This window comes from Mus musculus, chromosome 11 (genome assembly GCF_000001635.26).
Source record: "Mus musculus strain C57BL/6J chromosome 11, GRCm38.p6 C57BL/6J".
NCBI lineage: Eukaryota > Metazoa > Chordata > Mammalia > Rodentia > Muridae > Mus > Mus musculus.
Genome location: NC_000077.6, coordinates 49,813,674 through 49,835,002, shown reverse-complemented (window position 1 = coordinate 49,835,002; position 21,329 = coordinate 49,813,674). Strand labels below are relative to the sequence as shown.

The 21,329-nt window shown below is 45.3% G+C and overlaps 1 protein-coding gene and 1 long non-coding RNA gene across 3 annotated transcripts in view; one reads left to right on the top strand and one right to left on the bottom strand.

Moving 5' to 3' along the window:
- The window catches only part of Gm36507, a 56,862-nt gene that overhangs the window by 11,295 nt on the left and 24,238 nt on the right, over positions 1-21,329 (top strand). Inside the window, exons 2-3 of one of the 2 annotated variants that reach the window (XR_003949545.1) lie at positions 8,075-8,278; positions 9,781-11,292. This is a non-coding gene — a long non-coding RNA (predicted gene, 36507). Of the gene's footprint in view, positions 1-8,074; positions 8,279-9,780; positions 11,293-21,329 lie in introns of those variants that run through there. The other variant, XR_388617.3, reaches the window with a different exon arrangement.
- The window catches only part of Gfpt2 (glutamine fructose-6-phosphate transaminase 2), a 44,466-nt gene that overhangs the window by 3,618 nt on the left and 19,519 nt on the right, over positions 1-21,329 (bottom strand). Inside the window, exons 7-17 of the mRNA NM_013529.3 lie at positions 19,662-19,723; positions 16,344-16,423; positions 15,749-15,866; positions 11,628-11,791; positions 11,174-11,269; positions 10,965-11,062; positions 10,551-10,671; positions 8,102-8,259; positions 7,758-7,872; positions 5,136-5,263; positions 1,975-2,142 (exon numbers count right to left, since the gene is read on the bottom strand). Of these exons, the coding sequence (NP_038557.1) occupies positions 1,975-2,142; positions 5,136-5,263; positions 7,758-7,872; positions 8,102-8,259; positions 10,551-10,671; positions 10,965-11,062; positions 11,174-11,269; positions 11,628-11,791; positions 15,749-15,866; positions 16,344-16,423; positions 19,662-19,723 (1,308 nt within the window). The remainder of the gene's footprint in view (positions 1-1,974; positions 2,143-5,135; positions 5,264-7,757; positions 7,873-8,101; positions 8,260-10,550; positions 10,672-10,964; positions 11,063-11,173; positions 11,270-11,627; positions 11,792-15,748; positions 15,867-16,343; positions 16,424-19,661; positions 19,724-21,329) is intronic.

Here is a 21,329-nt window from a genome sequence, read left to right as displayed (position 1 = left end):
ATATCCTTGAACCATGAACCCAAATAGATCCTTAAATTGCTTTTATCAAGGCTTTTAACAACTGAGAAGTAACTAGGAAAGTTTGGGAGGGCAGAGCCAAGCAAGCCTGGTCTACATAGCAAGTTCAAGCCAGCCTTGGCTATGTATAAAGAGCCAGGTAGCTCTTTACATTGGTTAATGAAGCTATTGAGCTTGGCATGAATGAGGATTAGGGCAGGTAGAATACCTGGAACTCAGCGGTTCCATTATGCAGAATGGGAGAGAGGTCACTATAGTCTGATGGGAAGCTTTGAGAGGGATTTCAGTAGGAAACGACACAACTTTATACTTTATACTAGCTCTCTAACCACAGCGCTGAGATCTATGTGGCAGTGGCTGGCTTAAGCACCTTCCTGAAATTCGTCTAACTGTGACTTCATGAATCTAAGTGGTCTCTGCCCTCCTATCTCCATGAGGCCAGAGAATAATTGATCTGGCTGGTTAGTTCCTGGGAGAGAGTTAACCTACCTTTGGACTTTGAGGGATTAGAAGTGTCATTGTTCACACTGGACCCCTTGAGCTGTACTTGAGTTTATTGCTAACGAGATAACGCAGTCTCAGGATGGGGGACTGACTATGTTCGATAGATAAACTGTGATTAGAAAGTTGAAGCTTAAGCCGGGCAGTGGTGGCACACACCTTTAATCCCAGCACTTGGGAGGCAGAGGCAGGCGAATTTCTGAGTTCAAGGCCTGAGTTCTGGCCTACAGAGTGAGCTCCAGGAAGGCCAAGGCTATACAGAGAAACCCTGTCTCAGAAAAAAACAAAAACAAAAACAAAACAAAACAAAAACCAAAAACCAACAACAACAAAAAAAAGAAAGTTGAAGCTTTGAGTCACCAAGAACAGAAGCAGGGTTGTAGAGCAAGTTCTATCACATGGTCAATGATTTAGTCATCGTGTCTTTGTAATGAAAACACAAAGAAAGTCTTGCTGGGCAGTGGTGGCGCACACCTTTAATCCCAGCACTTGGGAGGCAGAGACAGGCGGATTTCTGAGTTCGAGGCCAGCCTGGTCTACAGAGTGAGTTCCAAGACAACCAAGGCTATATAGAGAAACTCTGTCTCGGGGGGGAAAAAAGAAAAAGAAAAGAAAACCTTGAAGGAACTCAAGGGAGCTCTCTGGTGACAGACATCAATGTACCTGGAGGGGCACTCACTGTAAGGACATCTTGAACTTCGCACTATGGCTCTGTCCTCTGGGGCAGGCCCTAATGTGAATCCACTGTAATACTTTAATAGTAGACACGGCACTCTCCTAGGTTCTGTGAGTTGTTCCAGAGAGTTCTGAACATGAGGGGTTCGGGAGCCTCCAAATTTGCAACCAGTCTGAGGCACGGATGCTCCTTAGTTCCTAATATGTGGGTCAGTCTTAGGAAGAAATGTGTACTTACTCTCTGAGGACAGATTTAACTCTGCAAAGTTAGCATTAAAATTATATTACAGCAACCCTGGAGGAAACTCCTCCCCCAGGATGCTGCCTTAGAAGCACCTCCTCTGTCTCCAGCCCTAGGGTCGGGGCAGCTCAGAGAGACTGGTCACTGGCTCTCACTAAGGAGCTAGAGGATATGACCTCAGGCTCACTAGTTCCCTGTCAAATTTGCATGGTATTCAAAAGGACCCAATAGGCCAGTGAGATGACTTAGTGGATATATCTCTGCCAACAAGCCTGAAGACCTGACGTCCAGCCCCAGAACCCACATGATAAGTAAGAGGAGAGAACTCACTCCTGCAAGTTGTCCTCTGACCTCCACGCATCTGCCATGGCACATACCTGCCCCTCCTCCACATTAAAAGATAAATGTAAACAGAAGGGGACAGGACAGAGTGTGGTCACACCCACAGACAGCAGCCAGGGATGACGGCCCTGGCTGAGATGGGCACGTGTGGTATGGAACAGGAGAGCAGGGACATCAGTCTCTTGGAGAGCCCTCACCTGGCGGGCAGTGACCTGCTGCAGGGCATTCTGGCACTTGGCAAAGCAAGGATCCTTCATGATGACCATGATGACTGGCATCTGCTTGTCGACGAGAGCAAGGGGCCCGTGCTTCAGCTCTCCGGCTAGGATACCTTCTGAATGCATGTAGGTTATCTCCTTAATTTTCTAGGGAGACACAAGTTGGGATCAGTGTCATGCTGGGGAGGTGGGGGCTGCAACAGAGAAGACAGAGAGACAGAGGGACAGAAGGAAACTGGGAGAGGGGGTACTCAGAGGGTAAGAGCTGAAGGTCTCAGGGCAGACAGGGGCATATATAGATGGGTCAACAGCAGCCAGGGATGCTCCGGGCCAGGAGAGAGGATGGGCTGCTGACCAGAGCATGAACAAACCCAGATAGTAACCTTGCAGCCCCCAGGCCCAACAGTGGTGACAGCTCTCTTCAGTCCAGTGCACAGCCACCCATCCAACCCCTTTGCAAGTCACATGGTCTTCCTGGTTACCATAGATAATGGTGGCATTGTATTCTGCTTAGATATGTCCTTGTTCAATTAGCTGGTTAACCATTCTCCCAATTTTAGATCCTTAGTCACATCTAAAACAGTTGCTTAGATTGACCTATCTAGTAAATCCCCATACTGTGGGCTATTATTTGATATTTTCCCCCTCGTTCAGGTACATACACTTTCGCTCATTCGCCACGAAGTCTTCACCAATGCACTGATGAGAACGTTAAAGAAAATATTCCTCCACGTGTCTAGAGCTAGTTAGTTATTTGGGTCAGGCACACCCCGTGAGGAGCGAGGCTCCTCCTTGGAGACCACAGACAGCTGGAGTGCTGGCCTCCAAGTGACCACACAGGGGCCATTGACTTGTGCCAGCAGCAGCCCTAAACACTCCTTTCTTCCCTCAAAGACCAACTTGGAGACACGGTTGAATGTGAATCTTTCATCAGCAACGCTCGGCTGCCGCAGCTGACCCCCACAGCCAGAGAGCAGAACTGTCAAGAGGCTGAAAGTTCACCCTGCCCAGTCTGTGCCTCTTCTGTGCCCCTGTACGCCTGGCCCTCTGTTCCTCAGGCAGGAGTCAGACTCTTGCAAGTGAGCTGAGTTCACAGTGCGGGGACTGACTGATGTAAAATGAACCAATGCTGATCTTTATAGTCAACTTGGTGGGATTTAAAATTACACACACACACACACACACACACACACACACACACACACACACACACAACCTCCTGGGCATGTGTGTGAGACAGTTTTTAGATTGGGTTCACAAAGAAGACCTGCCCTAAGTATGGGTGAAGTTGTTCCAAAGGCTGGGGTCCTGGACAGAGTAAAAAGCAGAAAGTAAGCTGAAGACCAGCATCCACCTCTGCCCTCTCTACTGAGATGGACTGCACCCTCATACTGAGAGCCCAAACAAGCCCCTCTCTTCTTCACGGTGCTTCTATCAGGTATTTTGCCTTGGCAAGGAGGAAAGTAACTGACTCACAGGCTTAGTGTCTGTCCCTTCTACTTCTTAGCACATAGTTCCTAGTCTTACAATGTTCAAAGTGAGAGGTGTCTTTCCTTGCTAATGTTAGCTACGGGATAGGTCTGTACTATCTAGAGCCAAGCAGGTGTAGAGGGTTGGGCTTTTCGATCTCACACATCCTTGCATAGTGGATTCTGGCTCAAGGCTAGGTTCATCCTCAGAGGCCAATGACCAAATCAATTAAACCACTGTAAGGAAGCCTCCAGTAAAAATACAAAAGGCTGCCTGGAAAAGCCTCTAGGTCTCTGAACAAAAGGTTCTGGAAGAGTGACATGGTCAGAGACAACAGGGAAACACCCTATCCAGTCCCAGACACCTTGATCTCTGTGTGTATCCCTGTATCTGAGGTTCATCAGTAGCCTTGGTTCTTAGCTTTTACAATGAGCCAGTGACACGAGGGAAGAATTAACATGCATACAATGCATATGGTGAAAGTTGGCACTTGTGGTCAGTTTACTCTCAACTACAACCACCTGCAATATTCCCTGGATGTCTTTGCTCACATCTTGACGGGGTTTGATAAGGAGAGGAGCCAGGATGCTTGGTAGTCCTGTTATGGTTCCCAGTGCTGTCTCGCTGGAATATGGGATCCCCTTGCCCTGCATGAGCATTCTGATCTATAAACAGCACACTAACGGTGAGCAGTGTGCCAGGCTAGACTCAGCCGTGCCAGCCTTACACTTCTAACACCTCGCCTCAGCCCCATCAGCTTCTCTCACACTGGGAATATGTTGTCAGGGAATAAAATGACTAGTCATCATTGAAAAAAAAAATCGCTCATTGCTGTGGCCATACAAGCTCTGCCCCCTTTGGAAGTTTGTTGGTCACAAGGAAGATCTATAGAGATGTTGGAATTTTCAGCTACTAAAATTCTTCCCTCATAGGTTGCTTGTGGTAATGGATCTGAATTTGGCTCAGTGCCCCTATGCAATCTTTGTGTGTAATTGTCCAAGCGTGCCCATGCCCGTGTGTGTGTGTGTGTGTGTGTGTGTGTGTGGTGTTATTCTGAGAGAGAGAGAGAGAGAGAGAGAGAGAGAGAGAGAGAGAGAGAGGTGTTATTCCTCAAGAGAGAGGTGTCATTGTGAGTGAGTGAGAGAGAGAGAGAGAGAGAGAGAGAGAGAGAGAGAGTATGCGCGCACCTCGGTGTCATTCCTCAAGAGTCATCCATTTTTGAGACATGGTCTTTCACTGGAACCTGGTACTCCCCAAATTAACCAAACTGGCTGACCAGTGAGCCCCAGAGATGCTCCTGCCTCTAACTACCCAGTGTTGGGATTATAAAGCACATACCAGATTTTTTTTAAACAAATAAATTGTCATATGCCAGACATTTCAAGGAGCTTCACCCAATAATGCCTTGTCCCCTTTTCCCCATTAGGCTGAGGGCTCCCTGGGGACAGATACCTCCTTCACCCATTTTTGTGACCCCAGAGTAAGAGTCAACACCCAACACGGGCTCATGAAGGAGTCTAGTGGGTTTACAAACCTCTACCTTCCAATGCTCTTTGCCCTGTCCTCTTTCCCACTGGCTTCTTTCAGGATCTCCTAAGCCTGTCCTGTGTTGCCCTGGGAGACTGTGCAGTCAGCTACTGGAGATGGAGGCTGGGCAGAGAGGGACTCACCAAGGCACCTTCCAGACATGTGGCATAGTTATATCCCCGTCCCATCACGAGGAGAGACCTTTGTGTGTAGAGCTCCAGGGCCAAGTCATGGATCTTCTCATCCAGGGACAGCACTTCTTTGATCAGCTCTAAGCAATGCAAAGAGAGAAGGGACAGAACCGAGTCATTCTGACTTCCAAATAGTCAGAAGGCAACTCCCCGGCTATAACAAGGTTTAGAAACTTAGGCTGCTCACGAGACTGCTTCCATGCATTATTTAGACAGGCTTTTAACTTAGGTCTGTCATAATTGGGACACTGTCCAGGAACTTGTCAGCTCGGCAGTTCCTGTTTATGTGAGTATGCCTGTGAACATCTATAAGATAGGCTATGAGCTCTCATTTCCAGCTCCATGTTACAGGAAATAAACCAAGAGCCATCGAGATGAAATCACCCCCTAAGAAGACATAGGACTGAAATTCCAAATGAACTCCTCAGTTCCTTGCCCTGGGCTCGGCCCCAAGGCAAAGTCAGGGCAAGTCAGACCGGTTGGGATCCAACTTCCTGGTCCCAGGACTCCCTTACACTCTTACAAATTTTTGTTATCCTCAAGAGCCTATGTTCTAATGAGTTATAGCTCTCAATATTTATTGGATTTGAAAACAACACTAATCAGCCAGGCATGGCAGCACATGCCTTTAATCCCAGCACACAAGAGGCAGAGACAGGTGAATCTCTGAGTTCGAGGCCAGCCTGGTGTACCTAGTGAGTTCCAGGACAGCCAGAGTTACATAGTGAAACCCTGTCTCCCCCCCACCCCAAAAAGAAAAAAAAAGAACACTAATTAAAAACTTCTTTTCAAGTGATGATTCATTCATTGCAATAATAATAATAAACTTATAATGATATATTTCTGAAAAAAATAGAAGTGTGAGAAGATTGTTGTTGAATGGCTCTTTCAGGCCGAAGCACAGCAAACGCGTGTGGCTCTGACAATCCTTGCCCTTCTTCCCATTCCTCTCCATGCCCTTATGTAGCCAATTCCTTCCCCTGAGGCTGACCACCACAGCCCAGCTATCAGAGTACTGAATGAAGTCCGACAATCAAAAGTCCCCTTCGGCCACCCTGATTCACATGCCCCATCAAAAGAAATCTACTCATCCTAACATTGGGGAATTCCCATTTTTCCCTTTATAAACTGCCTTTTCCCTGTAGGCCAAGTCTGTCTCCTTTCCACCCAGAGGCAGTCCTTTGTTCCTCAGGGCAAATATCCCTTCTCCTTCTTCCTTGTTCCTTTCCCCTTCTCCCTCATCTTGTATCTCCTGTCTTTGTCTCTTATTCCCTGCATCTTTGCCCTTCTGGGACAAATAAATCTCCTCTGTGCTGAGAACTTGGTCTTGGAGTGTTTGTGCTGATTCTGGTCCTTTCAGTACTGTTGGACTTATTTCTTTAAAAAATTACTACATCCCAGCACTCTGTGAGTTTGAGGCTAGCCTGGTCTACAAAGTGAATTCCGGGACAGCCAGGGCTGTTACACAGAGAAACGCTGTCTCAAATTAAAACAATGGGGGTTGGAAGGGGGATAAAAAGAAAATTAAGAAAAAAAAATTGTAATTATTTATATGTGTGAGTGCACGCACGTGTGTAATGTCAAGCGTGTGCCAGTTGGAGAATAACTTACGGGAATCAGTTCTTATATCACGGGTTTGGGGGACCAAACTGTGGCTTTAGACTGGGCAGGAAGTGTCTTTCTTTACCTATTGAGTGGTCTAATCAGCCCAAAATCTTTATGTATTTTTTAGAATCTGACTTCTTAGTAAAAGAGTTGATACCATATCTGCTTCTACATTTAACCTATTGTGATTTTTGTCATTATTATTTAATATGTAACCAAGCCTTACAAAGATTTATATTTGGAAAAGGAAAAGGTTTTAGATGTCTTCAAATAGTTGAGAATGTTCTTAGATTCTGCATCAGTCAAGAAGCAATAGTTTCTTGAAACCGGGAGTTGCAAGTATGGAATCTCAAACATGAAAGTTTCTCTACTTTTTGACCTGATTTGCACTTAAATGCCCTTTCACTCAATTTGATAACACCTTGCAAAGGTCCAGAGCTAGACAAATCTAAACATGGACACATTTAGTTACAAAAATCACCTCTTTAAAATCGCCAACTTCTTAGTTAAAAACAAAACAAAACAAAACAAAACCCAAAAAACTTCCAATTTGGAAATTGGTTAAGTTAGTGACATTCTAAATGATTGGAAAGTTGACCTTTATTATTATTGGCAAAAAGCCCTGTTGTTTGTTCCCTTTGAAGAGCTTAACTAACTTTGTTTGTTTTAAGGTAAACATCCGCCACTGAAGCCAGATCGGCTTGCTACATAGGCACTGAGGCAACCGGGAAAGGAGGGAGCCAGATGAGGTCAGATGCAAAGGTCGAGGAGCTCTGCTGACAACAGAGGCTTTAAATCTTGGCCTAGAAAGATTTGCTGGGCAGGTTTGGAGGGGGGTTGTGGACTAGGATTTACCATTGAGTCTGGAGGGGAGTAATTAACAGCATCCTTACATAGAGAGGAGAAAGAGAATGACCCAGAGGAGCTCAATGGATTTGAAAATAAAAAACGCCACATTCTGGGACTCACCCGGTAAAGATCTGAGGCCACGGATGATCTCTTGTCTCCTGTTCTGTAGAGAAATTCGATCTTCAGACATCATCAAACCAAACATCACCAGAGAGATGAACTGGCTGGTGTACGCCTGAGGACAAAGGAGGAGGGGGACTTTAGACAGCTGTGTCAAAGTGTTTAAAGAGATAGGAGAACCGAACATCAGGAAAAAAAGATAGGAAAAAGATATAATGACAAAATGAAGAGATGAGGAGAGGAAGAGAAGGGAGGAGGAGGTGGAGAAGAGCCAGGTACAATTGCAAGGGTACCCATATCTTCATGCCACCACCCAGGTCCTCCCTGAAGAACACAACTCGTACCTTGGTGCTGGCCACCCCAATCTCGGGCCCTGCGTTGATGTGGACGCCACAGTCAGTCTCCCGGGAGATGGAGCTACCCACGGTGTTGGTGATGCCCACGGTCAGCGCACCTCGATCCTTACAGTATCGCAGCGCCAGGAGCGTGTCTGCAGTCTCACCTGCAACACGAGCGATGCTGTAAGTGCCGCTGTTACAAGCACCCTCTTCTCCCCTCCTCCCTTCATTCTCATTCACCCCTTCTCATCCCACTTGGAAATTCAAAGTCCAGTCCAGCCTTTGGGAAGAAAGCCTGGTTCAGCATCTTTCCTGTTGTTTCTTAGACCGAATCTCCTTACTATTTATATAGCAAGCACTTTCTTAGCCCCTGTTTCCTTGAATCCTCATGTCAACTCCGTGGGGGGACGGGGGTTCAGTCCTCATTTCCCTTTAGTCCCTTTAGTCCCTTTAGGCTGAGGAGTTCAGAGAAACACAAACATATCCCCATCCAGGCTGTGCAGCTGCTGGGTACAATTTGCTGAGGTTTAAACCTCTAAAAGCAAGACTGGCCACATGGTGCTTCTCAAATAGAATCTATTTGAAGGAAATATTTCTTGCAACCTCCCAGTGTGGACTCACATATTTTTTTGTAATTAGGTCACACCAACAGGTTTATGCAGAAGCCAGCACCAACTCCCTGTTTGTCAATTTTAAAGAAACTCAAAGCGATATGAGGCCGGCCGGCCGTGAAATGAAATCTGGTGAATTTCCAACCAGATGGCCAATGCCCTTGGTTGTGCTTAGTTCCTGACCTGTCCCCTAAAACTGGTGTCACCAAGTGCTTCCAAGTGGTCTGATTCCCCCTGCCTTTTTCTCTTTAGACTTCTGGATGACTCTAAGCATCAGTTAGAGAGGCAGGTGGAAAGGAGAAGAATGGTATTACCTGTGTCAGCCTCTATCTCTGACTTTGGTAGCTTGTTTACTTAAATCTCACTTTAAAGCCCAGATGAAGAGATGGCTCAGCGCTTAAGCGCACTGCTCTTCCAGAGGTTCTGAGTTCAATTCCCAGCAACCACATGGTGGCTCTGATGGGATCTGATGCCCTCTTCTGGTGTGTGTCTGAAGGCTGCAACAGTGTACTCACGTATATAAAATAAATAAATCTTTAATAAAACAACAACAACACCCAACAAAAAACAGATTATGGCTAGCAGACTGCCCCTATAATGTTTTCATATGAAACCTACCCATTTTTCCTTCTTTATTTTATTTTACTTTCCCTACCCATTCAGGAGCTACATTTAGGCTCTGAGGGGAAGGTCAACCCAAAGGCAGTTTATTCAGTAGGATGGTGAGTGTGTCTGCACTAGTTTTTCCTCAGTTTGTCATCAAATGGAAATGGTATTAAAAATTCAAGGTGAAGCAATATTAAAATCCCCCTCACCCCGATATTAGAATTGTATGGTCAATTTTCAGTTGTCTCACACTCTGAATTATCTGTGGAGACAGATGACATGATGTTGACATCAGCTTCCCTAGGATCCAGAGGCAGAGACAGGTGAACCGCACACATGGCTGACCCAAGGTTGACTTGGCTGGTAATTTCTAAGGGTAGATATTTCATTACATGGATGTTCCTATTTTTACAAAGCTCTGGAATTCACCAAAATTGAAACATTTCAAAATCCTTCTTAAATCTCTAGGGGCAACTCTGTGGCCATGGCTCAGCTGGAGCACGCCTTCACCTGGTGTGAAGATGACATCTGGGAAAGGCTCACTCAGCTATGGCAAAGTACTCCTCCCTTGACCAGAACCACATCGCTCCATGCTACCCCCTGCTGGACAGTGTGGGCACTGCACATAGCTGGCCTAGAGGGCTTGGACACAGCCCACCACCAGCTGACTATAAAGATAGGACTCTCAACCCAGCAGTAGAATTGATATTTTTTTTTTCTCCTCTAAATTAAGTACAGAAAACATTTAGGAGCATGTAGGCAAGTGTTCTTGGAAGTGCTAAGAGGCTTAGAATGGCAGGGGAAGCCAAAGGGCAGAGACTCTTAGACCAGGCCAGCTTCTCCTAAGGCACGGAGGAAACTCCCTGTGTGCAGCATTAGCCATGCTGGGGAAGGGCTAGGTAGCTCCTTTAAGTCTTCCATGCTTCTGTGAGTATCCTCAGGAACCTCATGAGCTCAAAAGCTAGCCTTGGGTGGAATCTTTTCTTTGGTCTGTCACTGGTACCTATGTGGGGTGAAAACATGTTTGGTCACACTTCCCCAGAGAAAGTCACACAACATCAAATAGTGTTGCCAGTAACCAACGCTTTGGGGGTTTAAATGACCCAGTGCATGGGAACATGTGTGTCACATAGCCGATGCACAGAGGATTCACTGGAAGAAGAGAGAGGGTGGTGTACGGAGAAGAGGGTTTGGAGATGAGCCAATGAAAATCCAGCCATGCTGCCCATCTCCCTTACCTGATTGGCTTATGAAAAAGCAAACGTCATCCCTGAACACAGGTGTGTTCCTGTCCAGAAAGTCACTGGCAAGTTCAACCATCACAGGCAGCTCGGTCAGTTCCTCTAAGACTTGCCGTGTCTGAAGCCAAATAGAATGGAGACTGAAGTCAGTGATAGGCCTGGTAGGGACACAGGACACCTAGGCGTCTAAGGGTAGTTTGTAACACAGTGCCTGGCTGTCCCAGTAGTGTGGGAACTTCAGCAGGCCATCCTGTTAGAAGAAAGGGCTCAGTATACTTCTCAAGCTGGTTCATGGGGAGGAGAACAAGGTGCTGTTCAAGTTCAAGGGCACGACAGCATCACGACCAGCATTTTCGTCTTGACTGCTGGTAATTTCCCAGGACTACCCAAGGTCTGGTATACTGCACTTACAGCCACAGCGGCATGGTAGCTGGTTCCACAGCCAATCACAATGAGCCTTCGGCATCGTCGGATCTCTTTCAAATGGTCCTTCAAGCCACCCAGGAGCACTGCAAGACACGAGGCAGGGAATTAATGTGAATACATATGACACAATACATTTGACTGCATTCAGTGGAGGAGGGCACAGACAAGGACTTCTTACTGGGTATGGTGATTACCTGTGTTGGTCTCAAAATTCACCCGACCTCTCATGGTATTAAAAACTGATTCTGGCTGCTCGAAGATCTCCTTCTGCATAAATGCGCTGAAGTTACCTGGTCAGAGAAACATCAACAAGGTAAGCGCCTTTCATTTAGATACATTTTCAGAGCTTTCCTGAAGCAGGAAATGCCTGGTGAAACTTTGTAACTTTTTGCCAAGATGTTGCCATGCCATAGTTATAATAGTATCCATAAAGCCCCCCACCCCAAAGGTTTTAAAGAGTGTCTGTAGGTGTCTTCTTGTCTGGTGTTATGGGAACAAGTCAGATGAAAGTGGGTCAGACACAGTGACAATCTCCAATTTACACATCAGACCCTGCAAGTTTTGGGAGTCAGGAACCCTTCCATCTCTGGCCCCCGAGATATTCTATTCTCCAAGGCAACTATACAGGGACTCTTGGAGGACACCTGCCTTTCATTATTTGCTGCAGTTCCATCTGCAAGGTCTGGATGGCTCGGGAGGGGTCATCAGTAGCTGAGCGCTTGACTCGGTGAATGGAGAGTTTCCCATCAGCCACTGCAGCGATATCATCATCTTCTAAGAAGATGACCCGGTTGGTGTGTTCTATGATGGCACTGGAAGGAGGAAGAAGAAGGAAAAAAAATCGAAGATCACGTTCCACTCTTGCTTTAAACATTTTAAGATTGATATTTATTCATGTGCTCATGTGTGTGGGGGGGAGGAGGAGTGTGAAGGTCAAAGGGTAATTTACAGGAGTCAGCTCTCTCCTTTAATCGTGTGGGTCTGAGGATCATCTTGGCTACAAGGGCCTGTACCCACTGAGCCATCTCACCCACTCAACACTTGGCTTTTAAAACTATAGGGTTTATAAAGACAAGCTTCTGTTTATATAATAGAATCTAAGTAATACAGAACACATGATAGAACAATCACCTTATAAACTCCTAATTATGACTAGCTCTAATCAAGGATCATAAATGGCTGTTGCACCCAAGAGGTGAAAGCTGAGAGAATCTTCAGTCGATGAGTAGGGATGGTAGGACTTAAACCTCTAAACACAAAAGGAGAAATGGTGGAATGGTGTGCACTTTCTGATAGAAGGACCCGCCACCTATGTAGTCTAACCAAATATCAAACCTGGGTAAACTCTAGCTTCTAGTTACTTGTTGTCCCAGAGGGATTTAACTCTCAATTTGGCACAGCCTAGAGTCACCTGCGAAGGGAGGGAGACCTCACTGAGGGATTGCCCACATCAGATTGGCTGTGGGTGTGTCTATGAATGTTAGTAGATAGAGGAGGCTCACCCCACTGTGAGCAGCACCAAACCCTGGGCAGGTAGTCCTGGGACTGCTAAGCTAGCTAATCATGAGTTGGCAAGTGAGCCACCAAGCAGTATTTCTTCATGGTTTATGCTTGAAGCTCCTGCTTTGACTTCCTGCCCTAACTTTCTTCATTGATAGGTGGTGACCTAGAAGTACAAAATGAAATAAACTTTTTCCTTCCCTAAGTTGCTTTTAGTCAAGGTATTTGTCACAGCCCCCAAATGAAACTAGAACACTTACCAGTGCTAGTGTACATTATGTTAAATAAACAACACCTAGGAAGCTGGGAAATGCAAGCAAAATCCAAAATAGTGCAAAACTTATCAGACATAACCCAGCCCTCCCCCTCTCCTCCCCTCTTCTCCCTCTCTCTCTCTCTCTCTCTCTCTCTCACACACACACACACACATACACACACACACACACACACACAAACACACACACACACACACACACAAACACACAGACACAGACACACACACACCTTTGGAGAAAAACACAGACTTAAAGAGATACTTCAGTTCTATGGCTCTGAGAAGACAGGAGTCTGGTCAGATCCTAGAGGGAAATTTTTTTTATGTGTTTAAATGCAATCATGATCTTACCCTACAAAAACAAATAGTAATCTATTAACAGCCATTAGGACCCTTAGTTCAGGATTCAGCTCACCTTTATCTTGTATTAGTCCTAGGCCCCAAGAATACTTAAATAACCTCTCTGAACTCTGCCCCGGGTTCCTACTCTGTAAAACAGGAGCTGGCCACTGTACCTTTACCCAGGCTGGAGCAGGGCACTGGGTCTATAATAGAACTTGCTGCTCTTGCCCCAAGAGATCTACATTTGTCTTCAGGTCTTTGGAGGGTTTTTGTTTTCTGTGTATATCAGTATACCCAAAATTCATGTGGTGACATTATTTGCAGGTGGGGTTGATCAGATGACGGGACCATTCATGAATTCAGAGGTTATCACGGAACAGGCATTGCTATAAAAATGAAATGTCTTGTGACACCTTCACCAGATGCCAGTGGTATGCCCTTGGGCTTCCCCATCTCCAGAACCATAAGCTAAACGAGAGAGAGAGAGAGAGAGAGAGAGAGAGAGAGAGAGAGAGAGAGAGAATGGAAACCAGAGGACAGCCTTGGGTAACCACAGTTCAGGTGCCACCTACCTTTTGTATATGTGTGTAAGTTGTATGTGCATTTGTGTGTTCAAGTGCACATTCCTGAGCACATATAAAGTCTGGGTGTCCTGCTCTATCGGTCTGAACCTTATCCCCTTGAGAGTGGGCTCTCACAGAACCCGGAGCTAGGCTGGTAGCCAGCAAGCCCCAAGGATCCTCCTGCCCCCACCCTCCCACTGCTGGGGTTACAGGTACCCAAACAGCCACACCTGGCTTTATTTACATTGAGTACAGGTTCTTCCAGGAAAGGGCTGGCTCACTCTCCCTGAGCCCCCACCTTGGCTTTTTTGCTTTGTTGTTGGTTTTAGTTTGGTTTGTTTTTGAGACAGGGTCTCAAATTGATGTGAGAGTCTGCAAGTAAGCCAGTTTGGTTAGGTAGTGAGCCTAGGGGATGTGTCTGTCTCAGTCTCTCCAGCACTAGGAGCATGCCACCAAGGTCACCTTTCTTATGGGAGTTCTAGGAGGTCAAACTCTGGTCCTTACACTTGCAAAGCAAACACTTCAGCAATTGAACCATCAGCCCAGCCTTAGAACCATTATTTTAAGTTCCAAAAAAAAATCTATAAAAACAGAAGGATTTCAACCACAGCATTATATACATAGATTAATTGGGGGAGAATCAAGATTTTGTTTTGTCGTTCTGTTTTTAGAGACAGGTTAGCCTGACTGTCCTGGAACTTGCTCTGCAGACTAGGCTGGCCTTGAACTCATAGAACTGCCTGCCTGTGCTGGAACTCCTCTCCGCCTCTTCCTCTTCTTCCTTCTCCCCTTTCTCCTCCTTCTCTTCTTCTTGGATTTATCTATTTTATGTATGTGAGCATACTGCCACTCTCTTTGGATATGCCAGAAGAGGGCATTTACTCTTGGATCCCATCACAGATGGTCGTGAGCCACCATGTGGTTGCTGAGAATTGAACTCAAGAGCTCTGAAAGAGCAGTCAATACTCTTAACCACTGAGCCATCTCTCACCTCCCTTAAAAACAATTCTTTACTGCTAATTTGAAATCAAATTCTAAAGCTGGCATGGTAATTCATATCTGTTATCATTTGAGGGGGTGAGGCAGGAGGATTGCCATGAGTTTGAGACCAGTTTGAGCTACAGAATGAGGAGACTGTCTCAAAATGAAATCACTTTATTCCATTTTTTTTCAGCAATGTTAAGTTTTTCTACCAAAGAATATGGAATCTCTCTTCAAATCTATTCTTGCATCTTGTTATAATCATGTATAGTTTTCTGATTTGGGTTTATTTGTACTGAATTTATTCTGAGAGATTTTTCTTAAAATGTGGTTGCCGACACTGTAGTGAATAGTCTTGTTTTTTGTCTTGTTCACCAAATGTTAGCTAAGGCTCTGCAGTGCTTAGTCATTTGAGAAGCTTCTAGAAGGAATAAGGTAGGCGGGGTCCCTGCCTCAGCAGCTGACGGTGGGTCGGGTCAATGACTGCTGCATGGGCAAAAGATTCCCATGTCTTTATTCTCCGGAAAGCTGCCAGCACTAGTTCTCACAGCGTGTCAGCTGGCTTTCAAAGTGTATAATTATATGGCCTTCGAACACCATTCCATCTTCCTTCAGGCTCTCATGCCTTTTCTAATTTCAGAAACATCTTTCATGTGTCACTAGCTAAGAGCTCAGTGGTTTCCAGCATTTCTTTGAAATAAAAACTTCAGCAAGTTCTAATGCCCAGACACCACTCACAGGTTATCAAATCTGTTTCCAACAATAGTGTTCTAGTTTTCGCTCACTCCCCCTTCTCTGTTCCCCTCTCTTCCCCTACCTGAATTATTCTCTTCCTATGCCTGCAGGTCTCTAAAATGTATGTACTTAGGCGGGTGAGATGGCTTGGTGGTGCTTGCCACCAAGCCTGACAACCTAAGTTTAGTCAGTCCCTAGGCCCCACGCAGTAGAAGAAGAGAAGCAATGTCTGCAAATTGTCCTGTGTTCTACATTCATGCTCTAAGTGTGCGCACGCGCACACACGCACACACACACACACACACACACACACACACACAGGGTTCAGACAGTTATTCTTTAATTCCAGGAAAACAATGGAAATGTTTAGCTACCTTGCATCAGAAGCAAAGAAGAATTCCACAGCTTTATCGCCCACAGCGTGCAGGCAGGTGGAGCTGTCCAGTCTCTTCATCCTAGTCTTGCAGATATTCTTCACATTCTCGATATTGCCTAGTAAACAAAAGAACGGGTAGGCTGCCCTATTTGCATAACACGTGGCAAGGAACCCGCTTTCTTCTTCTGAATATTGTGTGGGAGCAATCTGCAATTTTTAGCTACGGCTGTGCCAGCCAAATCACGCAAAAGCTTCCCAAATAGCTCAGCTGAGCTGAGAGAGCATTTAAATGTCTACAGTGGGCAAGCAATGCAAATGAAAACAAACCAAAGGAACTCAAATCAGGGCATGGATGCCATGCTCGCCAGCTGCTCTCTATTTCTGTGCAGGTCTCAGAATATTCACGATGAGAGGCTTTTTAAAAAGATGGAGCTAAGTCTCTATGGCATGGACATTGAAACCTGGAGCCACGAGGCAGCTGGGTTCAAGATAAGAGTGTTGTGGGTGGTGGTGGTATGTCTGCCTCCAAGCAGAGTCTGCTGCAAGGGGACAGCTACCCTGTAGCCGACTGGTGATGTCCTCAGGAAACTCACATGTCGGATATAAGACGGGGATCTGCTCTGTGGAGAGTTTGTATTTGCTTCGTACCCCGATGAGCAAGGGGCTGCCTCTCCTGTAAGAAGAAGAAGATATCAAGAGATCCCTCACCTTTGAGACCCCAGGCCAGATGTACCCTCCAAATCCAGTCTTTTCCCTAAAGCAGGGAAAGTTTAGGTCACACAGAAGGGACACCTTGACCTTGAGACCACATCCTCTGGTTTTGGAGCAGGGACCAATAGGCTGGCATGCAGATGTCAGCTCACTTACCTGTTGCCATCCAACTATCTAACTGATTAGCCTGGTAGCATGCTTTTCCCCACTATTATAAGACTCTGGGCTCCTGGTTCTCTAAATCCCCACAAGCAGCGAACCCACATGGGTAGGTCTCAGAGGCTGGGTATTTACCATCAGGGGAAGCACTCTAGGTTTCAATACCATAGCTTTCACCTACTGTGTGTCAACTCCCACATCAGGAGTGTTTGCTACCCTAAATTTGCCTGAGGAACCCTGTCTTGTGCCTCCTTTTGCAGAGCTCAGCTTTTGCTTCCATGAAACAGACTAGCTGAGTTTTGTGTATGCAGTTGACATTTACAGATTCAACCAGCAATTGAAAATGCAGATAGAAAACACTCCTAAGAGCCAAGGTTGGTGGCACAGGCCTATAACCCTCAGGCCTATAACCTGGGGAGGCTGAGAAAGAAGGATTGCATGTTCCTATTTGGGCTACAGAATAAGTTCAGGGTCAGCCTGAACAACTCAGCAAGATCATGTCTCAACAAAAATAGGTAAAGCAAAATAAAACAGGGCTTAGGATCTAGCTCAGTTACACAGTGTTTGCCTTGTGTGTGCAAGATGTGAGGTTCAATGCCTAGTAATAACACATACACACACATGCACACATATGCACCACACACCCACACACATGTAAGAAATTGCATTTGTACTCAATTTGTACAGAGTTCTGCCTGTCATTCCCTAAGGAATACATATGACAACTATTTACAAGATATTTCCATTGTATTAGGTATCAAAAGCAATCTAGATATGATGGAATATATAAGTCATGCTCAAATACCACTCTATGCTATTTTACACAAGAAACTCAAGTGTCCAAGGATCTCAGTATCTTGGACAGGGTCTAGTTTGAGAACTCCAGAGATACCAAGGAAAGAATACACTCTATTTTGTGGGCTACAAAAGGCAGGGTCTAACTTTGGACTGAGTGGTACTCCACTAAGGGAAACTTAGAATCTTTGACCTGTACAAAAGTGGGTTTCGTCATGAAGGGAACAGTGATTTTACGAAGAACTGTCTTCAGGGGATGACAGTAGTGACAAAAGCCTCCTTCCTTTGTGCTCCTCTTTCACCAGCACTGGGCTCTGAGTACCTTGGGATAGAATCTTCAGCAAAGCACTTCCCTGGTTACTATTGCTTTTGGTAATCATATTGGAGGTATTATGTCATGGCTTTAATGACATCTTACTTTCAAAATGCAATTTTTTTGTTTGCTTTATCTTATAGATTATATAGCACTTACATCAAACAACAAGCAGATCACTTTTATTATCCACACTATTTAGATCTCTGTATCTTAGAAGCCAGGCATGCAACATTCCAGGACAGTAGTTTCTCACTGCCCTCTGTCCATGCACGGTACGGTCTTACCACCTCCAAATGAGAGCTAGGGAGATGGCTCAACTGTCCAAGTGCTTTGAAGACCTGAGACTGGACTCCCCAAAACCAATCTTAAAAGCTATACACAACAGGTAGTGCGTATGTCTGTGACCCCAGCAGGGGTGTGTGGGTGGGGGAGAAAAGGCAGGAAGACCAGAAGACAAGACAGGTGGCTCCTCGGAATTCATTGGCCAACCAGCCTACAGCCTAGCTGAATGGGGGAGCTCCAGATTCAATGACAACTTGTCTCAAAAATGAAGGTGATGGGGCTGGGATGATGGCTCTGTGGTTGACAGCACTTACTGATCATGCATAGGACCTGAGTTTAGTTCCCAGAACCCCTATGACTAACCATAACTCCAGTTCTAGGAGATCTAATTCCCTCTTCTGACCTCTGTGAATAGCAGGCACACACATGGTACACATACATACGTGCAAGCAAAACACTCACACACATAAGAGAAGACAACTGCACACATGCACCCTCACACATACACTGGCACAAATACACACACCACAGACAAGCAAGCACACACACACACACACACACACACACACACACACACACACACACACAGAGCCTCCAGTGTAAGCCTATAGTGAAGCCAACACACACAAGGTCTTCATATACATTCACACTTATGACAATTTAAGAGACTAACAGCAAAATTAAAAAAAATTATAACAGCACATCACAACAAAAAGTTAGCTTAAACTTATGAATTGTCAGTTTCTGGAATTTTCCACTGACCTTGTTTGACCACTGATAACAGAATCCGTAGACATCACACTTTACACTGCCTGGAGCTAGAGACAGGGCTTCTGTAGCTCACACTAAGGTGCTGTTCTCCTCCAAGATGTCTAACTAACTATCGAGAAGAAAATGCTGAACACATTTTATGAAGACCACTCGGGCTGTACGTACACCCCTCTTCTCATTCTCGAGATGAGGGACAAAGTTCAGAAGGACTAAGAAAAAGGTGCTTTGGAAGTGCTTTGACTATTTTTTATAATATTTTGTTTTGTCTAAAACTAATCGGAGACCTTGTCCTGGGTCCAGTGAGGAGGAGGTAGCTCAAATTGTCTCCCCACCCCCACTAGTGACAGTTTAAGCATTATAATTGAGTTTAAAGCTAACTGGGTTTCTGAGTAAGTGGCTCCCAGATCTTAGTGTTCAGACCACGTCTCCTTTAAGACACAGAAACCTCCTGAGATGTCCCAAGGGTTGGCCTGGGTGCTCCAACCATCCGTTACTGCCAATTTAGAATAATCAAACTTTATTGCTTCCTCACGGCGCATTCATTTTAAACAGAAATATCACCTTATGAGATTTTGAAGGGAGCTTCGAGATTTGATAGAGACCAACTGGTATTTTATAATTCTATTCTATGATTTTATGAAATTATATTTCAAATGTCAAATTAGACCTGGTCCTGGGGATGGAGGGATAATGATTAATTCATCTGACTTTCTGGGTAGATAATAGTGACAGTTGTCAAGGGACAGTCTCACTCACTCAGCCTAGGTCTCTTGGGGCCACGTATATATTCCAAATGGTTTCTTTGTGCCTTTAGCATAAAATCAGCAGCCACAGAGCACCAAGGCCCCTCAGAGCTGGGCTTCCATCAGAGCCTTACCTCGTGGCGACAGCTTCTCCCGGGTAGTGAATACTCTTGAAAACCAGTGCAAAGGCGCCTTCCTGAAAACACAGCAACAAAGGTCTTAAAGGACTGTGCCTTACCCTGACTAGCCAAGCCACTGCAGACCACTGGCCCAGGCAGGTCATTCCAGCCTCTCTTTATGGCAGGTATGGATTGCAGGGGCAGCTTATGGAAGATGATTGTGGTCAGAGGGGAAGCCAGACAGATGGCATCGTGCTTAAGTGCCAAGGTCTAGCCCTTATGAATTTCACTGTGAACATCATAAGCCACAGTGGCTTGTCCAGGCTCCCCAGGAACTCCTGTTAGAGATGCCCCAGGTTGGAGTGGTACAGCTGGAACCACAGAGAGTGAGAACCAGGGTGGAGACACCCTGCACTGAGCCTCTAAAAGGGACCTGTGCAGGGATCAGCTGAGCAGTCAAAGGGGTTAATCAGCAGAGCTCAAACTGGGATCCAGTTCTGGATCTATCCCTTCCTTTAGTTGGGCAATCATTTCAATGACCTTCAAGCCTCGTTTTCCTTATCTGTGATCGAGGGGACAGCAATTCTATCTGTATGACTTTGAGGTTCAATTCTAAAGCATTGTAAGTGCTTAGAATGGTGCCCGGACTTTAGATCACTCAGGAGAACTAGATAATTCAACGGTTAATCCTCTTCTCATATTGTTAATTCTTTTATCAGTTCTATGGCTGTGACTGCTACTTGCCCCCTGTGCCTCACTTTGCTATTTGTGCAAAGTTAGAGCTAGACTGTAGCTTTCCTCATTCAGGACTGCAAAAAAATTCCTTTTCTGAGATATGCATGTGTATTTGCCTACATGACTTTATGTGTACTATGTGTGTGCAGTGTCCATAGAGGCCTTAAGAGGGCGGAGGCCTTAAGAGGGCGACAGAGTTTTTTGGAACTGCAGTGACAGGCAATTGTGAGCCTCAACATGGGTGCTGGAAACTGAACCCGGATCCTCTGTAAGATCAGTAAGCAATCTTAACCACTCTTATCTCCAGCTCCCCAAATGTCATTTTTTCATTGTATGAAATTCTTCATACAAAATTATCCCTTGACCAACCTAACTAATTTGCCATGGCCTTGGAAGATCTCACTTGTGTACAACAAGTTATGAATCTGGATCTCCATGTGAAATTCTCAGACTTTGAAATACTAGGTGGAATTCAGAGTCTGGGCAGCCAGGGTGGTACAGCCAATTCATGGACTAAGTCACAGAATTAGTGAGTTCTAGGGTTAATGTCACAGGGTCTCAATGGGTTGTTAAGTTGTCTAGGAAGAAGGGGCTTTAGGCAGATCTTGGGTGTCATGATAGTATCCCTGCTTAGCTGAATTTATAATAGCAATGAAGGATAGAACAGAAATATGTTTCCTACTCTCTGTCAAAAAGAGTTCCATATTGCTTTGGGTAAGAAAAAAAATCAAAAAATCTAAAGGTAACATTATGGGGAAGAGATTTCTAAAATTCAAAATTATAGAGTGCAAGGGTTGTAGCTCAGTCACAGAGTGCTGCCAGGCCCTGGGTTCAATCCTTAGGATGGCAATGAAGCAAACACAAAACAAACACTAAAGATGAAAACACTGTGTGGCAATACCTCATCTGTTTACCATACCTTACAAATTCAGGATACTGTACATTATG